A 22,923-nucleotide genomic window follows, 5' to 3' on the forward strand; every position below is an offset into this window, starting at 1 on the left:
ACGGGGGGGTCAGCATGGTCAGGGTGGGCAAGGAAGGGTCAGGGGGGCACGGGGGGTCACAGGGGGGAACAGGGGGGCAGCAGGGCATAGGAATGGGGGGCATGGAGGGGTCAGCGTGGGCAGGGTGGTGAAGGAGGGGTCAGACTGGACAAAGAGGGGTCAGGGAATTCCCTCCCTGGGAGCTGCAGAATTCCCTCCCTGAGGCTGCAGAATTCCCACCCTGGAGCTGCAGAATTCCCTCCCTGAGGCTGCAGAATTCCCTCCCTGGGAGCTGCAGAATTCCCTCCCTGGAGCTGCAGAATTCCCTCCTTTGGAGCTGCAGAATTCCCTCCCTGGAGCTGCAGAATTCCCTCCCTGAGGCTGCAGAATTCCCTCCCTGAGGCTGCAGAATTCCCTCCCTGGAGCTGCAGAATTCCCTCCTTTGGAGCTGCAGAATTCCCACCCTGGAGCTGCAGAATTCCCTCCTTGGAGGCTGCAGAATTCCCTCCCTGGGGCTGCAGAATTCCCTCCCTGGAGCTGCAGAATTCCCTCCCTGGGGGTGCAGAATTCCCTCCCTGGAGCTGCAGAATTCCCTCCCTGGGGGTGCAGAATTCCCACCCTGGGGGTGCAGAATTCCCTCCCTGGAGCTGCAGAATTCCCTCCCTGGAGCTACAGAATTCCCTCCCTAAGGCAGAGGTTTTTTAAGTAACAGCTCAGATTCAACACACCAAGTTAAAACAGAAATGCTTCATTCACTTTGTTAACCTCACCCCGTGTTTCACTGTCTTGGCAGCGTGTGCAGCTTTCTTCTTGGTGTCGTAGGGCGTGAGGATGTCGATGATGGCCATGAAATAAACTTCCTTCCTGGGGGCACCTGTGGGCACAGGGGGGCTCAGAACCCTGGGCACAGCCAGCTTCATCCCCAACTCACACCTCTCTGCCCTCCACAGCTCCCTCACGCCCTCCCTGCCCTTCTCAGCTCCCCAAAATCTCCCTCACGCCCTCCCTGCCCTGCACAGCTCCCCAAAATCTCCCTCACGCCCTCCCTGCCCTTCTCAGCTCCCCAAAATCTCCCTCACGCCCTCCCTGCCCTTCTCAGCTCCCCACAGCTCCCCAAATTCTCCCTCACACCCTCCCTGCCCTTCTCAGCTCCCCAAAATCTCCCTCACACCTTCCCTGCCCTTCTCAGCTCCCCACAGCTCCCCAAAATCTCCCTCACAGCTCCCCAAAATCTCCCTGACACCTCCCTGCCCTCCATCCTTCCTCTACAGCCCCTCGCAACTCCCCTGCCATCTTCAGCTCCCCAAAATCTCCCTCACACCCTCCCTGCCCTGCACAGCTCCCCAAAATCTCCCTCACAGCTCCCCAAAACCTCCCTCACACCCTCCCTACCCTCCACAGTCCCCAAAAACCTCCCTCACACCCTCCTTGCCCTCCATCCTTCCTCCACACCTCCCCAAAATCTCCCTCACAGCTCCCCAAAATCTCCCTCACACCCTCCCAGCCCTCCAAAACTCCTCTACAGCTCCCCTGCCCTCCCCAGCTCCCCAAAACCTCCCTCACACCCTCCCTGCCCTCCACAGCTCCCCAAAACCTCCCTCACACCTTCCCTGCCCTCCATCCTTCCTCCCCAGCTCCCCAAAACCTCCCTCACATCCTCCCTGCCCTCCACAGCTCCCCAAAACCTCCCTCACACCCTCCCTGCCCTCCCCAGCTCCCCAAAACCTCCCTCACACCCTCCCTGCCCTCCCCAAAACTTCCCTCACACCCTCCCTGCCCTCCACAGCTCCCCAAAACCTCCCTCACACCTTCCCTGCCCTCCATCCTTCCTCCCCAGCTCCCCAAAACCTCCCTCACACCCTCCCTGCCCTCCACAGCTCCCCAAAACCTCCCTCACACCCTCCCTGCCCTCCCCAAAACCTCCCTCACACCCTCCCTGCCCTCCCCAGCTCCCCAAAACCTCCCTCACACCCTCCCTGCCCTCCCCAAAACTTCCCTCACACCCTCCCTGCCCTCCCCAGCTCCCCAAAACCTCCCTGACGCCCTCCCTGCCCTCCCCACAACCTCCCTCACACCCTCCCTGCCCTCCCCAGCTCCCCAAAACCTCCCTCACACCTTCCCTGCCCTCCCCAGCTCCCCAAAACCTCCCTGACGCCCTCCCTGCCCTCCCCACAACCTCCCTGACGCCCTCCCCGCCCCGGCAGCCCCACTCACTCTCGTGGCTCTTCATGGCGTACACGTCCACGGCGGGGTCGAACTCTCCGGGCCCGAAGAAGCGCGGGAAGCTGAGCAGGTTGCCGGGGCTGTCGGGGGGGGTCCCGTAGGAGCACAGGGGGTTCCCCCCGGGGCCGTCGTTCTCGCACTCCTCCTCCTCCGCCCGCTCCTCCACCTCCATCTCCTCCTGCTCGGCCCGGTCCACGTCGTGGATGCCCACCAGCAGGCTGTAGTCCATGATCCGCAGCTGGGCTAGGAACTGCACAGAGGGGGGAATCGGCACGGGGCAGCTGCGGATGGGCACGGCCGGGGGAACTGGAATGGCTTCAGGGCACGGCCAGGGGAAATGCAGGGCATGGCCAGGGGAACCGGCAGGGCACGGCCAGGGAAAATGCAGGGCACAGCCAGGGGAACTGGAATGGCTTCAGGGCACGGCCAGGGGAACGGCAGGGCACGGCCAGGGGAACGGCAGGGCACGGCCAGGGGAACGGCAGGGCACGGCCGGGGGAACTGGAATGGCTTCAGGGCACAGCCAGGGGAATGGCAGGGCACGGCCAGGGGAAATGCAGGGCATGGCCAGGGGAATGGCAGGGCATGGTCAGGGGAACTGGAATGGCTTCAGGGCACGGCCAGGGGAACGGCAGGGCACGGCCAGGGAAACAGCAGGGCACAGCTGGGAGAACTGGCAGGGCACAGCCAGGGGAAAATGCAGGGCACAGTCAGGGAAAATGCAGCCAAGGAACTGGCACGGCCTCAGGGCACGGCCATGGAACCAGCAGGGCACAAACAGGGGAACTGGCACGGCTTCAGGGCACAGCCGGGGAAGCAGCAGGGCACAGCCAGGGAAAATGCAGCCAAGGAACTGGCACAGCCTCAGGAACTGGCACGGCTTCAGGGCACAGCCATGGAACCGGCAGGGCACAAACAGGGGAACTGGCACGGCCTCAGAGCCCAGGGGCTGAGCTGCTGCTTTACTGGAGTGTCCTACAGTACAGCCCACCACTGTTATGTTATATTAAATTTATATTATATTATATTATATTATATTATATTATATTATATTATATTATATTATATTATATTAATTATATTACATTATAGCGCAATTCTATTAAATGACACAAATTATATTATGTCTTATACTATGTTATGTACTTATGTTGTAGTACATAACATAGCATGTATTATGCTATGTTGTGTTATAGTGTAATACTATTATATTCTAATTATATTATGTTTATGTTATGGTTATCGTATTGTTATGTTATGTTTATGTTATGCTATGTTATGTTATAGTGTAATTACATTAATTATATTATGTTTATGGTATGTTATGATATGTTATGTTCTAGTGTAATTATATTACTGTTATGTTATGTTATGTTTATGTCGTGCTATGTTATGTTCTAGTGTAATTATATTATGTTATGTTCTAGTGTAATTCTATTATATATTATGAATATAATTTAATATAATGTAAAATATAATATGATATGAATGTAATATAGTATAATGTAAAATATATTATATAATATAAATATAATATAATGTAAGATATTGTAAGATATCAATGTAATGTAATATAATGAATATAATAAAATGTGATATAACGTGATATAATGTAATGTAATATAATGTCATATGATATATCATATAATATAACATAATATAATGTAAAATATGACAATATAATTATATAAATAAGTAATATAATGTAAAATATTATGTAAGTATAATACAATGTAATATAATGTAAGATATTGTAATGTAATGTACTGTACTGTAATATAATGAAATATAATGTGATATAACATGATGTAATATAATGTGATAGTACATGATATATAACATAACATACCATAGTATCATATAATGTAAAATATATAATATGATATAATATCATGTGTAATGTAATGTAATGTAATGTAATGTAATGTAATATAATATAATATAATATAATATAATATAATATAATATAATATAATATCGATTAATTATTATATTAATATTATATCAATTAATTATATTAATATGATGTAAAATGCAATATGATACGGTATAATACGAATGTAATTTATGTCACGCTATGTGACAGAATGTAAAATGTGCTATCTCTGATATATTGTATGAGCTGGGACACCGAGATTGCTCATGCTGGCGTGGCCAGGGCGGAGGCAGAGCAGGGCTGGCCCGGGAATCACCTCCACATCCCGCTTCAGCTTCTCCAGGAAGTTCTTCTTGCTCTCCTCCCCCACGTGCAGCTTCTGCCCCTCGTTCAGGAAGTCGTTGTCCTTGAACGTTGGCAGATCCTTGGCCTGCAGGAAAAATTCCCCAGGTGAAACTCCCCAGGTGGAAAGGGAATGGAAAAAGAGATACTGAAAAGGAAAAATGGGAAAGGAAAAATGGGAAAGGAAAAATGGAAAAGGGAATGGAAATGGAAAAATGGAAAAGGGAATGGAAAAGGAAAAATGGAAAAGGAAAAATGGAAAAGGGAATGGAAATGGAAAAATGGAAAAGGAAAAATGGAAAAGGGAATGGAAATGGAAAAATGGAAACAGGAATGGAAAAGGAAAAATGGAAAAGGAAAAATGGAAAAGAGAATGGAAACGGAAAAATGGAAACGGGAATGGAAAAGGAGAAATGGAAAAGGGAAAAGGAGAAATGGAAAAGGGAACGGAAAAGGAAAAATGGAAAAGGGAATGGAAACAGAAAAATGGAAAAGGAGAAATGGAAAAGGGAATGGAAACGGAAAAATGGAAACAGGAATGGAAAAGGAAAAATGGAAAAGGAAAAATGGAAAAGGGAATGGAAACGGAAAAATGGAAACAGGAATGGAAAAGGAGAAATGGAAAAGGGAACGGAAAAGGAAAAATGGAAAAGGGAATGGAAACGGAAAAATGGAAAAGGAGAAATGGAAAAGGGAATGGAAACAGAAAAATGGAAACAGGAATGGAAAAGGAAAAATGGAAAAGGAAAAATGGAAAAGGGAATGGAAACGGAAAAGTGGAAACTGGAATGGAAATGGAGAAATGGAAAAGGGAAAAGGAGAAATGGAAAAGGGAACAGAAAAGGAAAAATGGAAAAGGGAATGGAAACGGAAAAATGGAAATGGAAAAGGAAAAGGGAAAATGGAAAATGAGAAACTGAAAAGGGAAAATGGAAAAGGAAAAATGGAAACAGGAATGGAAAAGGAAAAATGGAAAAGGGAATGGAAAAGGAGAGATGGAAAAGGGAATGGAAAAGGAGGAATGGAAAAGGGAACTGAGCTGGATCTGTCTGCCCCCAAGCAGCAGGAGAAAGGAAAGGCTGGCAGGGATGGCTCCATACCTTCTCTTTATCACTTGCTTCCCTGGATACTGTTGAGCCCTGATAAAGAAAACAAAAAAAGAAAAATATCATTACTGCAAAGGGGTCACATTCCCAATGAATCCATTTAATTTCTCCATGCAGGAAAACAAGGAAAGCAAAACAAATAAAGCAAATATCATTAGTGCACTATGGGTCCCACTCCCCACGAATTCAGGAGCAGGAGAGCAGGAGACAAAACAATTCCTGCTCCAGCTGGGGCCAAGGAGAAATGATCCAAATCTCTGCCCCAGGAGCACCAACAGCGCGGGCTGGAGAGAGGAAAACCAGCAGGGTGGGACTGCACGGGTAAAGCCGGGACTGGGCAATTAACTCCAATATGCAAATGAAGGAGAAATTAGCAAAGTGACAGACCCCGTGACCTCGTCCATTTTTGTGACCATTTTGTGACCATTTGGGTCCATTTTGTGATCATTTGGGTCCATTTTTGTGACCATTTTGTGACCATTTTGGTCCATTTTAAACCATTTTTGTTCATCTTGGGTGCAGCCCTGGCTGGGCTCTGGCGCTGCCCAAGGTGGATCCACTGAGGAGATCTTTTAATGAATCCCTGCTTGGTTCTGGAACTGCCTGGACAATCTCTCATTGAGGAGATCTTTAAATAAATTTATTCTCTAACTCTGCCTGGCCAATCTCTCCATGGAGAAGATCCTTTTAATGAATTTATTCCTTAATTCTGCCTAGCCAGTTTCTCCATTGAGGAGATCTTTTAGTGAATCCCTGCTTTATTCTCTGTCTGGCCAATCTCTCATTGAGGAGATCCTATAAATAAATTCATTCTCTGAATCTTCCTGGCCACTCTCTCCATGGAGGAGATCCTTTAAATAAATTTATTCTCTGATTCTGCTTGGCCAGTCTCTCCATGGAGAAGATCCTATAAATAAATTTATTCTCTGAATCTTCCTGGCCACTCTCTCCATGGAGAAGATCCTATAAATAAATTTATTCTCTGAATCTTCCTGGCCAGAGCCGCTCACCTTCAGGTCATATTTCCTGTGCACGGTCAGCCTGTGGCTGAAGACGTTCCTGGTGACCACCATGTAGGTCTCCACACCGTCCACGGTGAGCCGGTACATGCCCAGGAACTGGGGCAGCAGCGTGTTCCCGTGGCACTCCACGATGAACTGGGGCACAGAGGCAGAGGACACAGCTGTCCCTCAGATTTTTGTCCCTCAAGGTTTTTGTCCTTCAGATTTTCATCCCTTAGATTTTTGCCCCACAGGATTTTCATCCTTCAAGATTTTTGCCCCTCAGATTTCCGCCCTCAAGATTTTCATCTCTCAGATTTTTGCCCTCAAGATTTTCATCCCTCAGATTTTTGCCCCTCAGATTTTTGTCCCTCAAGATATTTGTCCTTCAGATTTTCCCCCCTGAAGATTTTCATCCCTCAGATTTTTGCCCCACAAGATTTTCATCCTTCAAGATTTTTGCCCCTCAGATTTTCATCCCAGACTTGTCTCTCAGATTTCTGCCCTCAAGATTTTCATCCCTCAGATTTTTGTCCCTCAGATTTTTGCCCCTCAGATTTTTGTCCCTCAAGATATTTGTCCTTCAGATTTTCCCCCCTGAAGATTTTCATCCCTCAGATTTTTGCCCCACAAGATTTTCATCCTTCAAGATTTTTGCCCCTCAGATTTTCATCCCAGACTTGCCCCTCAGATTTCTGCCCTCAAGATTTTCATCTCTCAGATTTTTGCCCCTCAGATTTTCATCCCTCAGATTTTTGCCCCTCAGATTTTTGTCCCTCAAGATATTTGTCCTTCAGATTTTCCCCCCTGAAGATTTTCATCCCTCAGATTTTTGCCCCACAAGATTTTCATCCTTCAAGATTTTTGCCCCTCAGATTTTCATCCCAGACTTGTCTCTCAGATTTCTGCCCTCAAGATTTTCATCCCTCAGATTTTTGTCCTTCAAATTTTTGCCCCTCAGATTTTCATCCCTCAGATTTGCACCCCAGATTTGTCTCTCAGATTTCCCTCTCTCAGATTTTCATCCCTCAGATTTTTGTCTCTCAAACTCAGATTTTCATGCCTCAAGATTTTCATCTGCAAGATTTTTGTACCTCAAGATTTTTGCCCCTCAGATTTTCCTCCCTCAAGATACTTGTCCTTCAGATTTCCCCCTCAAGATTTTCATCCTTCAAGATTTTTGCCCCTCAGATTTTCGTCGCTGACTTCCGTCTCTCAGATTTCTGCCCTCAAGATTTTCATCCCTCAGATTGTGCCCCTCAGATTTTCATCCCAGATTTTTGCCCATCAGATTTCTGTCTCTCAGATTTCCATCCCTCAGATTTTCAGACCAGATTTCCGCCTCTCAGATTTTCATCCCTCAGATTTTCAGACCAGATTTCTGTCTCTCAGATTTCCATCCCTCAGATTTCTGTCTGTCAGATTTTCCCCCCAGATTTCCATCCCTCAGATTTCCCTCTCAGATTTCCATCCCTCAGATTTCCATCTCTCAGATTTTCCTCCCAGATTTCTGTCCCTCAGATTTCTGTCCCTCAGATTTTTGCCCCAGATTTCCATCCCTCAGATTTTTGCCCCAGATTTGTGTCCCTCAGATTTCCACCTCTCAGATTTCTATTTCTCAGATTTTCCTCCCACATTTCTGTCTCTCAGATTTCCATCTCTCAAGATTTCTGTCCCTCAGATTTTTTGCCCCAGATTTCTGTCCCTCAGATTTCCACCTCTCAGATTTCTATCTCTCAGATTTTCATCACAGATTTCTGACTCCCAGATTTCCACCTCTCAGATTTCCATCACTCCGATTTTCATCACAGATTTCTGTCCCCCAGATTTTCATCTCTCCGATTCCCATCTCTCTAATTTTCCTCCCAGATTTCTGTCCCTCAGATTTCCACCTCTCAGATTTCTATCTCTCAGATTTCATCACAGATTTCTGTCCCCCAGATTTTCATCTCTCCGATTCCCATCTCTCTAATTTTCCTCCCAGATTTCTGTCCCTCAGATTTCCACCTCTCAGATTTCTATCTCTCAGATTTTCATCACAGATTTCTGTCTCCCAGATTTCCATCTCTCAGATTTCCATCTCTCCGATTTTCCTCCCAGATTTCTGTCCCTCAGATTTCCACCTCTCAGATTTCCATCTCTCAGATTTTTATCACAGATTTCTGTCCCCCAGATTTCCATCTCTCCGATTCCCATCTCTCAGATTTTCCTCCCAGATTTCCATCTCTCAGATTTTCATCACAGATTTCTGTCCCCCAGATTTCCATCTCTCCGATTTTCCTCCCAGATTTCCATCCCTCAGATTTCCATCTCTCAGATTTTCCTCCCAGATTTCTGTCCCTCAGATTTCTGTCCCTCAGATTTTTGCCCCAGATTTCCATCCCTCAGATTTTTGCCCCAGATTTGTGTCCCTCAGATTTCCACCTCTCAGATTTCTATTTCTCAGATTTTCCTCCCACATTTCTGTCTCTCAGATTTCCATCTCTCAAGATTTCTGTCCCTCAGATTTTTTGCCCCAGATTTCTGTCCCTCAGATTTCCACCTCTCAGATTTCTATCTCTCAGATTTTCATCACAGATTTCTGACTCCCAGATTTCCACCTCTCAGATTTCCATCACTCCGATTTTCATCACAGATTTCTGTCCCCCAGATTTTCATCTCTCCGATTCCCATCTCTCTAATTTTCCTCCCAGATTTCTGTCCCTCAGATTTCCACCTCTCAGATTTCTATCTCTCAGATTTCATCACAGATTTCTGTCCCCCAGATTTTCATCTCTCCGATTCCCATCTCTCTAATTTTCCTCCCAGATTTCTGTCCCTCAGATTTCCACCTCTCAGATTTCTATCTCTCAGATTTTCATCACAGATTTCTGTCTCCCAGATTTCCATCTCTCAGATTTCCATCTCTCCGATTTTCCTCCCAGATTTCTGTCCCTCAGATTTCCACCTCTCAGATTTCCATCTCTCAGATTTTTATCACAGATTTCTGTCCCCCAGATTTCCATCTCTCCGATTCCCATCTCTCAGATTTTCCTCCCAGATTTCCATCTCTCAGATTTTCATCACAGATTTCTGTCCCCCAGATTTCCATCTCTCCGATTTTCCTCCCAGATTTCCATCTCTCAGATTTCCACCTCTCAGATTTCCATCTCTCAGATTTCCGCCCCAGATTTCCGTCCCCCAGATTTTCATCTCTCCGATTCCCATCTCTCCGATTTTCCTCCCAGATTTCTGTCCCTCAGATTTCCACCTCCCAGATTTTTGCCCCAGATTTCCATCTCTCAGATTTTCATCCCAGATTTCCATCTCTCAGATTTCCGCCCCAGATTTCCGTCCCCCAGATTTTCATCTCTCCGATTCCCATCTCTCCGATTTTCCTCCCAGATTTCTGTCCCTCAGATTTCCACCTCCCAGATTTTTGCCCCAGATTTCCATCTCTCAGATTTTCATCCCAGATTTCCATCTCTCAGATTTTCGCCCCAGATTTCCGTCTCTCAGATTTCCGCCCCAGATTTCCATCTCTCAGATTTCCGCCCCAGATTTCCGTCCCCCAGATTTTCATCTCTCCGATTCCCATCTCTCCGATTTTCCTCCCAGATTTCTGTCCCTCAGATTTCCACCTCTCAGATTTTTGCCCCAGATTTCCGTCTCTCAGATTTTCATCCCAGATTTCCATCTCTCAGATTTCCGCCCCAGATTTCCATCCCCCAGATTTCCATCTCTCCGATTCCCATCTCTCCGATTTCTATCCCACATCTCCACCTCCCACATTTCCATCCCTCACACCCTGAGCACCATTCCCCCGTTCTCCCCGGCGCCGCGGGCGGACGCGCCGTACCTGGTGGTACTTCTTGAGGATGTTGTGCATCTCGGCCACGTCCTCGCTGGACACGGCCTTGATGACGAAGCGCCTGTCGTAGGTGGTGAGGAAGCGCGCGCCGCAGCGGCCCTGGCTGTCGCTGTTCACCGGCGCGCTGCGCGTCACCGAGTTCTGCGGGACACGCGGGCACGTCGGACGGCGCCCCGAGCTGCCACCTCGCCCGGCGGGGCAGGCCCCGAAAAACCCCCGAGCAGATCTGGGAGCAGGGCCAGACCCACAGAAACCCCCGAGCAGATCTGGCAGCAGGGCCAGACCCACAGAAATCCCTGAGGAGATCTGGGAGCAGGGCTAGACCCACAGAAATCCCTGAGCAGATCTGGGAGCAGGACCAGACCCACAGAAATCCCTGAGGAGATCTGGGAGCAGGGCCAGACCCACAGAAATCCCCTGAGAGCAGGGCCAGACCCACAGAAATCCCCTGGGAAGCAGGGCTAGACCCAAAGAAATCCCCTGGGAAGCAGGGCCAGACCCACAGAAATCCCTGAGCAGATCTGGGAGCAGGGCTAGACCTGAATATATCCCCGAGCAGATCTGGCAGCAGGGCCAGCCCCACAGAAATCCCCTGGGAGCAGGGCCAGCCCCACAGAAATCCCCTGAGCAGCTCTGGGAGCAGGGCTAGACCCAAAGAAATCCCTGAGCAGATCTGACAGCAGGGCCAGACCCAAAGAAAGCCCCGAGCAGTTCTGGGAGCAGGGCCAGACCCACAGAAACCCCTGGGAAGCAGGGCCAGACCCACAGAAATCCCTGGGAAGCAGGGCCAGACCCACAGAAATCCCCTGGGAAGCAGGGCTAGACCCACAGAAATCCCTGGGAAGCAGGGCCAGACCCACAGAAATCCCCTGGGAAGCAGGGCCAGACCCACAGAAATCCCCTGGGAAGCAGGGCTAGACCCACAGAAATCCCCTGGGAAGCAGGGCCAGACCCACAGAAATCCCCTGGGAAGCAGGGCTAGACCCAAAGAAATCCCCTGGGAAGCAGGGCCAGACCCACAGAAATCCCTGAGCAGATCTGGGAGCAGGGCTAGACCTGAATATATCCCCGAGCAGATCTGGGAACAGGGCCAGATCCAAAGAAACCAGCTGGGAAGCAGGCTCAGCCCCACAGGAACCCCCTGGGAAGCTCTGAAAGCAGGAAAAGCCCCACAAGAAACCCCTGAGAAGCTCTGGAAGCAGGAAAAGGCCCACAAGAACCCCCTGAACACCTTTGGAAAGCAGGGCCAGTCCCACAGGAACCCCCTGAGAAGTTCTAGAAACAGGGAAAGTCCCACAGGAATCCCTTGGGAAGCAGGAAAAGCCCCACAGGAACCCCCTGAGAAGCTCTGAAAGCAGGAAAAGCCCCACAGGAACCCCCGAGAAGCTCTGGAAACAGAAAAAGCCCCACTGGAATCCCTTGGGAAGCAGGACCAGCCCCACAGGAACCCCCTGAGAAGCTCTGGAAACAGAAAAAGCCCCACTGGAATCCCCTGAGAAGTTCTGGAAGCAGGAAAAGCCCCACAGGAACCCCCTGAGAAGTTCTGGAAACAGGAAAAGTCCCACAGGAATCCCCTGGAAAGCAGGAAAAGCCCCACAGGACCAGCTCAGGGCTCCCACTCTGGCTGTGAACTCCAGGTTTGGCACTGCTGAGGGTAAAACCCAAATATTTAATAGTCTGGATGTGTTTTTAGGATTTCCAGCTGGGCTGTGGTTTGCTGGCAGGTTTTACTCCAACACCTGGGGTGTGATTTTGGAAGGTGATTTTTACTGAATGGTTTTCAGAGGTGTAGGACACACAGGCCAAGAGCTCTCAGTGTTTCCTCTCAGGGATTTAAGAACAGCCAGGATATTCCTAAGGCTTAAGGAAAACCAGACCAAAATGAACTGAAATGACCATCAAAAAAGCAGCTTAATCTGACTAAAATTTCAGTGTTTGGAGATTCTCCACAGGTCACACTCCACCAAAAGCCACCTTCAGGCTCTGCTACTACTCCTGGATTTACAAAATGAGTATAAACAGCTTGGTTGTTCTTTTGATAATCAACAGGTTAAGGAAAACCAGACCAAAATGAATTGAAATGGCCATCAAAAAAGCAGCTTAGTCTGACTTAGATCTCAGTGTTTGGAGATTCTCCACAGGTCATACTCCACCAAAAGCCACCCTCAGGGTCTCCTATTCTTACTCCTGGACCTACAAAATGAGTATAAACAGCTTGGTTATTCTTCTGACAACCAGCAGGTTAAAGAAAACCAGACCAAAACTACTAAAATGGCCTGTTGGCTTTTCCATCAAAAAAGCAGCTTAATCTGGCTAAAATCTCAGTGTTTGGGGATTCTCCACAGGTCACACTCCACCAAAAGCCACCTTCAGGCTCTGCTACTACTCCTGGATTTACAAAATGAGTATAAACAGCTTGGTTGTTCTTCTGACAACCAGCAGCTTAAGACTGAAATGGCCTGTTGGCTTTTCCATCAAAAAAGCAGCTTAATCTGGCAAAAATCTCAGAGTTTGGGGATTCTCCACAGGTCACACTCCACCAAAAGCCACCCTCAGGGTCTGCTACTACTCCTGGATGGACAAGATGAGTATAAACAGCTTGGATGTTCTTCTGACAACCAGCAGCATCTGCCTTTGGATCCCTGTCTCCACCCTTAGCAACCAGGCAGCGCAGCAGGGGCTGGAAAATCCCAGGAAAACTGCAGAGCAGGGATCAGTTCCCTGAGGAACGACAGCAGCTCTTTGTTCTGGTGGCAGCTCCTCCCTCAGCCCCAGCCACTGCTGCTCACACCTCGAGCTGTCCCCTGTCCCCTAGCTGTCCCCTCCACCTGCCACCACTCATTTTATCGACCAAACACCAGAATTTCATCATCAAAATGGGGAGGGCTCTGAAACACAGCAGCACCAACAGCAATCCTTGAATTTTCCAGCATTTCTGGGTTGGATTTACCAGCCCAGATTTTTGTTTCAGGCTGGATTATTTGGATTATTTTTTTTTTTATTGCTGTGTCCCCCTCGCTCAGCTCTGCCAGCACAGCCAGCTCTGAGAGAGATTTACCACGTCATGCTGCAAGTGAGCCCAGAGGTTTCCTTTCAGAATGAAGCATTTAAAGCTTTTAAAACTTTAATGAAGCAGGGAGAAAACTCTGCTGCTGCCAAGTGCTTTAGAGAGCATCAGGAAAATAAAGGCAAACAGAAAAATCCCCTTTGCTGCTCGCTGACATTTCAGAGGGGTCTGTGCCAGGCAGTTTAATCAAGCCCTCACCTCAAAACCACAGAGCTTTTCTTCTGGAGCTGGGAAGCAGAAATTGTGACCACACAGAGCAGTGCCAACCTCACAGCCCTCGGCTCCCTCCTGGCACTGCCACCTCTGGTAAATTCAGCCCCTGGCTCCCTCCCCACTCCAGCCAGCACAGTTTACCCACCTGAATTTAGCTCAATTTATATTTTCTGTTCCAGCTGGGCACTTTTAAAACAGCCTGGAGATGGGGGAAGCAACCCCTCAGAGCAACAGGGGGATGTAAATGATGAACTAAACGCAGAAGTGTAGGAAATGATGAAAAATACAGAAGTGTGGGTCACAGCTGGGGAGGGTGCCACCACACAGGGCTGTGACACGGGCACAGCAGTGTGGGAGCAGCCCTGCTCCAGCTGCTCTCCCCAGCAGGCAGGGAGCACGTGGAGGGAGCAGGGAGGCTGCAGCACTGCCCGGATCTATAGTCTACCTATATATATTGGTATATATATCTATATTCTAGATCTATCTATCTATCTATCTATCTATCTATCTATCTATCTATCTACATATATATATATATATATATATATTCTATCTATATATCTCACTCTGAACGTAATTTATATCCTATCCTTATAGAACTTGGCACGTTATTGTAAATCCAGCACAGGTAGTTTCTGGTGTATAATGCTTGTAACATCCCATTGAGGGATGTTACAACTTAAAATAAATTTACAATTTATATTGTAAATCCAGCCCAGGGAGTTTCTGGTATTTAATGCTTGTAACATCCCATTGAGGGATGTTACAATTTAAAATAAATTTACAATTTATATTGTAAATCCAGCCCAGGGAGTTTCTGGTATTTAATGTTTGTCACATCCCACTGAGGGCAGAGCCCCACACGCTGCCCTGCAGGACAGAGCTGGGCAGGGCAGCAGAACATGCGAGAGATAAACAGAATAAACAACCTGGAAACCAGCACAGATGAAATATGGCTTCTCCTTTGGCAGCGGGGCAGAAAGACAGAATTTCTACAATCTGGGAATCATCAACACCTCAGATTCTGACAGTCCCACAGGAGAAGAGGGGGTACCTGGTAGTCCTGGTCGTCGATCCCGAATCTCTCCCGCAGGTTCCGGAACACCAGCGGACAATACTCCTTGAACTTGAAGCGGCTGGGCAGGTTCTCCCTAGGGCAGGGCACAGATGTCACCGGTGCCACCCCATGCCACGCTGAGCCCCCCGTCCCTGCCAGCCCCTCAGGACATCCCAGCCCTGCTGATGCTTCCTGTGGATGGCCACAAACCCCATCTGTGCCAGGGAACCCCGCAGGAACCCGGGATGGGAGCGTGGAGAAAGCAGCTCTGAGCCCCAGCCACAACCACGACTTCAAAACTGCTCCCAAAACTGGATTTTTTTGGGAAAAGCAGACAGAAGTAACTCCAGAGAGACTCCACAGCTGCAGAGCTGCCTCCTGTGAGCAGTTTAATCCCCCAAAGGATGCAAAGGAACCACCACAGAGAATCCCAGGGACAGAATGACCACACCAGGGCATGGATCCTGACACGGTGGAGAATGCAGCTCTGAGCCCCAGCCACAACCACGACTTCAAAACTGCTCCCAAAACTGGATTTTTTTGGGAAAAGGAGACGGGTAACTCCAGAGAGACTCCACAGCTGCAGAGCTGCCTCCTGTGAGCAGTTTAATCCCCCAAAGGATGCAAAGGAACCACCACAGAGAATCCCAGGGACAGAATGACCACACCATGGAGAACGCAGCCACGACTTCAAAACTGCTCCCAAAACTGGATTTTTTGGGAAAAGCAGACAGGGGTAACTCCAGAGAGTCCACAGCTGCAGAGCTGCCTCCTGTGAGCAGTTTAATCCCCCAAAGAATGCAAAGGATCCACCACAGAGAATCCCAGGGACAGAATGACCACACCAGGGCATGGATCCTGACACGGTGGAGAATGCAGCTCTGAGCCCCAGCCACAACCATGACTTCAAAAACTGGATTTTTTTGGGAAAAGGAGATTGGGAAAAGGAGACAGGGGTAACTCCAGAGAGACTCCACAACTGCAGAGCTGCCTCCTGTGAGCAGTTTAATCCCCCAAAGGATGCAAACAGAATGACCACTCCTATCTGCCTTTTGCAACATGCCCAAAACCCTCTGATTTTAAGGAATCCCACACACACCAGGGGCTGGGCAGGGCACAGGGCACGGATCCTCCTGGCAGTACCAGCTTGGCACAACCCAGAAGGCGTCCCCCAGGCCACTGAGAGCACAGAGAGGCTTGGAAGCTCCTACTTACTTGTTGAAGAGATGATTGTCCACCTTAATCTTGCTGTAGGCTTTAAAGTCGTCGGGCATTAACATGACGGGGACGGGAACATTGCTGAGCTCATTGATCTGCAGGAGAGAGGAAAAGAGACTCAAAGCCCAGCTCCCACTGCCCTGGGGAGCTGCAGGGGTGCCCAAATCCCCAGGGGATGCACTGTGAGCCATGGGGCAGAAGGGTTTGGGATCACTGTGGTGCCAGGCTGCAGCACCAACGCGTGTGGGGAATCCTCCTGAGACAACCTTCCCCCTTCCAGCTGATAGTAAAAGGGTTTTAAAAATCATGGGGATTTAGGGTTAACAGGAAAAATAAGCTTAGCAGGCCCTGGAAAAATAAATAATCTAAGTACATGAAGAACTTGTGCTTGCTAGAGCTGCACCTGTGTAGCTGGTTACATGATAAATGGTGTAATTGTTAGGTGTGATGATTGGTTAGTAATTAAATATAATTACTGTTTAATCGTAAGAATAATCATGAGAAACTGTGGTCAGGGACCTAAGAAAGATCACGAGAAATTCACGCCAATGTATACAATAGAAGAATGTAAGTTTAATAGTGAATATGTAAGTTATATAAGGATAGAATATAAAATACGTTCAGAGTGAGATATATAGATATATAGATAGAATATAGCTATATATATGGATATATATATATATATATATATAGATAGATAGACTATAGATATATAGATAGAATATAAAGATTAAGAGTCAGATTTGGGTCTGCACCCCTGATTCCCAGAGCTCTTAATAAAAGCACCTGCATGGAATCATATCCTGTGATTCTGTGTGCTTCTAAACAATATAAGTTTAATAATTAATATATACGTGATATAAGGATAGAATATAAATTATGTTCAGAGTGAGATATATAGATATATAGATAGAATATAGATATATATATCTATATATATCTATAAATATATATATAGAATATAGATATATATCGATATATATAGATAGACTATAGATATATAGATAGAATATAAATTATGCTAAAACCCCCTTGTATAATATTATTTTTTAACTATTTTTATTATAATATTTAAATTTTTGTGACTCTTCGTTTGACTTTTAAAGTTGGTAACTTACGTTATGGTTTAAACTAAAAATTCCAGTTGTTTCTAGTTGTTTGCTAGGGTTTAAAATGTTTTTGAGTAAGGCTTGGAACTTCTAAAAATGTTTGAGGGACATTTTGAGTTCCAACACCATCCCACCTCCTCTGGAGGGATGAGTCACTCACTAGATTGTTTTAGCTCCTTTAGTCATGCGTGGCAGCCACGGGAACACGGGGAAGCAGAAAAATGAATGTTCAGCTACGGATTGTGCAGGCGGGCTCGTGCTGCAGCACCCAGCAGTGCCAGCATTCTTATTAGTAATAATAATAGTAATAATAATAATAATAATAATAATAATAACTATAATAACTATAATAATAACTATAATAAATTTATTAAATAATACGAATAAAATATTACTAATTTAATAATAATAATAATAATAACACTAATAATAACAACACTAATAATAACTATAACTATAATAATAACTATAATCAATTGATTAAATAATACTAATAAAATAATACTAATTTTATAATAATAATAATTAAATAAGCAAACAAACAAACACACAATAAAATATCCACCTCTGGACTGTGCCTGCCTGCCCTGCTCCAGTCCCTGCACTCGCTGACGAGGCTGGGCCAGAATCAAGAGGTGAATTTTGTGAGCACAGCCACAAAAATCATCCCCTCCCAGGGACTCGCCACAGCCCCAGCTCACTGAATTCCTGTTAACAGCCTGGATTTAGGAAGCAATCCCATTCCAGCTCTGTTCCAACGACAGGGAACAGACCCTGCTGTTCCCATTGTCGGAACTCCAAATGTCCCTCAGACGTTTTTGGAGGTTCCAGGTCAGAAGCATTTGAGACCCTGGCACAGCTGCAAACAGCTGGGATTTTGGATTTAAACCATGGAATGATTTACCAGCCTTGCAGGAAGGATAAGAAGTGACAAAAATTTAGATGTTATAGTAGAAGTAGTCACAAAGTAAAGGGAAGAATTTTTGAGTGCTGTACAGGAGGTTTTGGTTTTGTACATGAAGGTCAGAAGTTTTAAGATGGAAAGATTTGAGCCTATTCTGTCCTTCCTCTCTTCTTCCTCACCTCCCTGTTCTTGGTGATGTTGGCACTCACAGATTGGTTTAGAGTAGAAAGGCACCATTTAATATAGGTAATAGGCATGGGGGAAAAATATAAACATTTAACACGTAATATATCATATAAAAGATAGAAAAGCATCATTTAATATAGGTAATAGGCATTGGGGAAAAACTGTAAACATGTAACACCTAATGTACCATGTAAAAGATAGAAAAGCACCATTTAATATAGGTAATAGGCATTGGGGAAAAACCGTAAACATTTAACCTGTAATGTACCATATAAAAGATAGAAAATCACCATTTAATATAGGTAATAGGCATTGGGGAAAACTGTAAACATGTAACACGTAATGTACCATATAAAAGATAGAAAAGCATCATTTAATATAGGTAATAGGCATTGGGAAAACTGTAACCATGTAACATGTAATGTACCATATAAAAGATAGAAAAGCATAATTTAATATAGGTAATAGGCATTGGGGAAAAAATATAAACATGTAACATGTAATATATCATATAAAAGATAGAAAAGCATCATTTAATATAGGTAATAGGCATTGGGGAAAAACCGTAAACATTTAACACGTAATGTACCATATAAAAGATAGAAAAGCACCATTTAATATAGGTAATAGGCATTGGGGAAAACTGTGAACATGTAACACGTAATGTACCATATAAAAGATAGAAAATCATCATTTAATATAGGTAATAGAGATTGGGAAAAACTGTGAACATGTAACACGTAATGTACCATGTAAAAGATAGAAAATCATCATTTAATATAGGTAATAGAGATTGGGAAAAACTGTGAACATGTAACACGTAATGTACCATATAAAAGATAGAAAAGCACCATTTAATATAGGTAATAGGCATTGGGGAAAAATATAAACATTTAACATGTAATATATCATATAAAAGATAGAAAACACCATTTAATATAGGTAATAGGCATTGGGGAAAAACTGTAAACATGTAACACGTAATGTACCATATAAAAGATAGAAAATCACCATTTAATATAGGTAATAGGCATTGGGGAAAAATATAAACATTTAACACGTAATATATCATATAAAAGATAGAAAACACCATTTAATATAGGTAATAGGCATTGGGGAAAAACTGTAAACATGTAACACGTAATGTACCATGTAAAAGATAGAAAATCACCATTTAATATAGGTAATAGGAATTGGGGAAAACTGTAACCATGTCACACGTAATGTACCATATAAAAGATAGAAAAGCACCATTTAATATAGGTAATAGGCATTGGGGAAAAACCATAAACATTTAACCTGTAATGTACCATATAAAAGAGAGCAGCAGCCCTGGGCAGGGAGAGAAGAGCAGGAGAGACAGAGAGGATGTCAGGGTGTGTGTGTGCCTCTGCCTGAGCTCTGAGCAAACCACAGCAGCCCAAGGAGAAAATCTTTTAGATAATTTACAATAAACTGCCTTGAGACCAGACAACAAGAGTTTTCTTTGGAAGCAGGGTTGGAGGAGGGATTTTTCCACGACACCCATGTCCCTGCTGTGCCAGGCAGGTAGCGCAGGGGAGGGAGGCAGCTCCGGGGGCTGCTCCCCACACCAAAACCTCCAGCAGGTCGAGTGGCTCCCAGCACTTCCAGTGGGGAAAGCTGCTGGAAAAGCTCCCTGCAGGCTCGGGAAAGGGATGCAGCTCTGGGATTGCCCCTTCCCTGGAGCAGCAGGACACACACGGAGCGCTTCCGCAGGGTCCGGGCACCTCGCCGTGAGGCAGGTCCGTGTCCATCCCACCCTTTCTGCGGCGTTGCCAGGGAAATCCAGAGTGAACACACGTCAGACTGGGAAGAAAGGCACAGCCCAGTGCCAGGAGGGAAGGGGGATATTTTCAGAGCCAGCCATCCCACACAACAGACAGCAGCGGGAAGAGAAGCGGCCGCGGATCCGGAGCTCTGCAAAGCTCTGCCCTGCAGCACCCCCAAGTTTTAATTCTATTTTCCACATCCTGTATGGATGAGGGTACAGCTCTGGCTCTGCCCTGCAGCACCCCCAAGTTTTAATTCTATTTTCCACATCCTGTATGGATGAGGGTACAGCTCTGGCTCTGCCCTGCAGCACCCCCAAGTTTTAATTCTATTTTCCACATCCTGTATGGGTGAGGGTACAGCTCTAGCTCTGCCCTGCAGCACCCCCAAGTTTTAATTCTTCTATTTTCCACATCCTGTATGGATGAGGGTACAGCTCTGGCTCTGCCCTGCAGCACCCCCAAGTTTTAATTCTATTTTCCACATCCTGTATGGATGAGGGTACAGCTCTGGCTCTGCCCTGCAGCACCCCCAAGTTTTAATTCTATTTTCCACATCCTGTATGGATGAGGGTACAGCTCTAGCTCTGCCCTGCAGCACCCCCAGGTTTTAATTCTATTTTCCACATCCTGTATGGATGAGGGTACAGCTCTGGCTCTGCCCTGCAGCACCCCCAAGTTTTAATTCTTCTATTTTCCACATCCTTGACTGGGTGAGGGTACAGCTCTAGCTCTGCCCTGCAGCACCCCCAAGTTTTAATTCTATTTTCCACATCCTGTATGGATGAGGGTACAGCTCTGGCTCTGCCCTGCAGCACCCCCAAGTTTTAATTCCTTTATTTTTCACATCCTGTATGGATGAGGGTACAGCTCTGGCTCTGCCCTGCAGCACCCCCAAGTTTTAATTCTATTTTTCACATCCTGTATGGATGAGGGTACAGCTCTGGCTCTACTCTGATATCTAAACTTTTGTGACTTCTTGTCCTTCCTGCAAGGTTGGTAAATCGTTCTATGGTTTAAATCTAAAATCATAGCTGTTTCCAGCTGCCTGCCAGGGTCTCAAATGCTTCTGACCTGGAACATCCAAAAATGTCTGAGGGACATTTTGAGTTCCAACAATGGTATATTACGTGTTAAATGTTTATAGTTTTTTCCCAATGCCTATTACCTATATTAAATGATGCTTTTCTATCTTTTGTATGATATATTACGTGTCAAATGTTTATAGTTTTTCCCAATGCCTATTACTTATATTAAATGGTGCCTTTCTACTCTAAACCAATCTGTGAGTGCCAACATCACCAAGAACATGGAGGTGAGGAAGAAGAGAGGAAGGACAGAATAGGCTCAAATCTTTCCATCTTAAAACTTCTGACCTTCATGTACAAAACCAAAATCCCCTGTACAGCACTCAAAAATTCTTCCCTTTACTTTGTGACTACTTCTACTCTAATACCTAAACTTTTCTGACTTTTTGTTCTTCTTGCGAGGTTGGTAAATCGTTCTATGGTTTAAATCTAAAATCCCAGCTGTTTGCAGCTGTGCCAGGGTCTCCAATGCTTCTGACCTGGAACATCCAAAAATGTCTGCGGGACATTTGGAGCTCCGACAGAAGGGATCTCCCAGCTGGCAGCAAGGAGCTACATCCGAGTCCCACGCAGAGATCTGCAGAGATTTCCCCTCGGGGTGAGGAGAAAACAACTCAATTCTGCACCCAGACAGAGGCGCTGCCTCCAGCCACTAATTCTTGCTGTCTGCCAGGAGGGGAAGGCTGACAGCTCCTGCTCCCAGCCCTCTTCCATGGGGAAGGCACAAACAAGGCGTTAACAGCTCGGAGGAAAGGTGCTGACGGCTGGGAGGGAACAGCGATGCCGAGGCTTCCTCCTCGCTGGCAGCAATTCAGAAACAAAAAAATTCGGAGGCCTCTCTGGGCGCCCTCCATTCTGGTTTGTGCCACACAGCTCGAAGGAGAGTGTGGGGACCTGTGGAGAGGCGCCCGAGTGGCAGAAATGGTGCACCCGGGTCGTTTCGGAGGTGCCAGCCCTCCTCACGAGATGAAACTGCCCAAAAAAATCCTCCCTGTGGAAGGTTTTGCACCCTTCCAGCAGAGCTGGCTGGATCTGACTTTGGAGGAGACACGGAGAAGGATTTGGGTTGTGCTGGGCACCAGGATGTGGATGCAGGGCTGGATTTGGGATTCTGGCTCTGGAGAAGGAATGGGGCTGTGCTAGGTAAGCAGGATGTGGATGCAGGGCTGGATTTGGGATTCTGGCTCTGGAGAACACCCAGAGAAGAATTTGGGTTGTGCTGGGCACCAGGATGTGGATGAAGGGCTGGATTTAGGATTCTGGCTCAGGAGAAGGATTTGGATGTGGATGAGGGGCTGGATTTGGGATTCTGGCTCTGGAGAAGGATTTGGATGTGGATGCAGGGTTGGATTTGGGATTTTGGTTCTGGAGAAGGATTTGGATGTGGATGAAGGGCTGGATTTGGGATTCTGGTTCTGGAGAAGGATTTGGATGTGGGTGAAGGGTTGGATTTGGGATTCTGGCTCTGGAGAAGGATTTGGATGTGGATGAAGGGCTGGATTTGGGATTCTGGCCAAGGGGAACATACAGAGAAGGATTTGGGCTGTGCTGGGCACCAGGATGTGGATGAAGGGCTGGATTTAGGATTCTGGCTCTGGAGAAGGATTTGGATGTGGGTGAAGGGCTGGATTTGGGATTTTGGCCAAGGGGAACATACAGAGAAGAATTTGGGTTGTGCTGGGCACCAGGATGTAGGTGAAGGGCTGGATTTGGGATTCTGGCTCAGAAGGATTTGGATGTGGATGCAGGGCTGGATTTGGGATTCTGGTTAAAGAGAATTATTTGGGTTGTGGATGAAGGGCTGGATTTGGGATTCTGGCTCTGGAGAAGGATTTGGATGTGGATGCAGGGCTGGATTTGGGATTTTGGTTCTGGAGAAGGAATTTGGGCTGTGCTGGGCACCAGGATGTGGAT

General features: G+C 46.6%; 1 protein-coding gene across 1 annotated transcript in view; it reads right to left on the bottom strand.

Moving 5' to 3' along the window:
• The window catches only part of PIP4K2B (phosphatidylinositol-5-phosphate 4-kinase type 2 beta), a 38,750-nt gene that overhangs the window by 5,754 nt on the left and 10,073 nt on the right, over positions 1-22,923 (bottom strand). Inside the window, exons 2-9 of the mRNA XM_077788320.2 lie at positions 15,930-16,027; positions 14,712-14,808; positions 10,366-10,518; positions 6,537-6,683; positions 5,521-5,559; positions 4,395-4,508; positions 2,194-2,452; positions 750-853 (exon numbers count right to left, since the gene is read on the bottom strand). Coding sequence (XP_077644446.1) covers positions 750-853; positions 2,194-2,452; positions 4,395-4,508; positions 5,521-5,559; positions 6,537-6,683; positions 10,366-10,518; positions 14,712-14,808; positions 15,930-16,027 — 1,011 coding nt within the window. The remainder of the gene's footprint in view (positions 1-749; positions 854-2,193; positions 2,453-4,394; positions 4,509-5,520; positions 5,560-6,536; positions 6,684-10,365; positions 10,519-14,711; positions 14,809-15,929; positions 16,028-22,923) is intronic.

The sequence above is a fragment of the Lonchura striata genome, chromosome 27 (genome assembly GCF_050655825.1).
Source record: "Lonchura striata isolate lonStrDom1 chromosome 27, ASM5065582v1, whole genome shotgun sequence".
Taxonomy (NCBI): domain Eukaryota; kingdom Metazoa; phylum Chordata; class Aves; order Passeriformes; family Estrildidae; genus Lonchura; species Lonchura striata.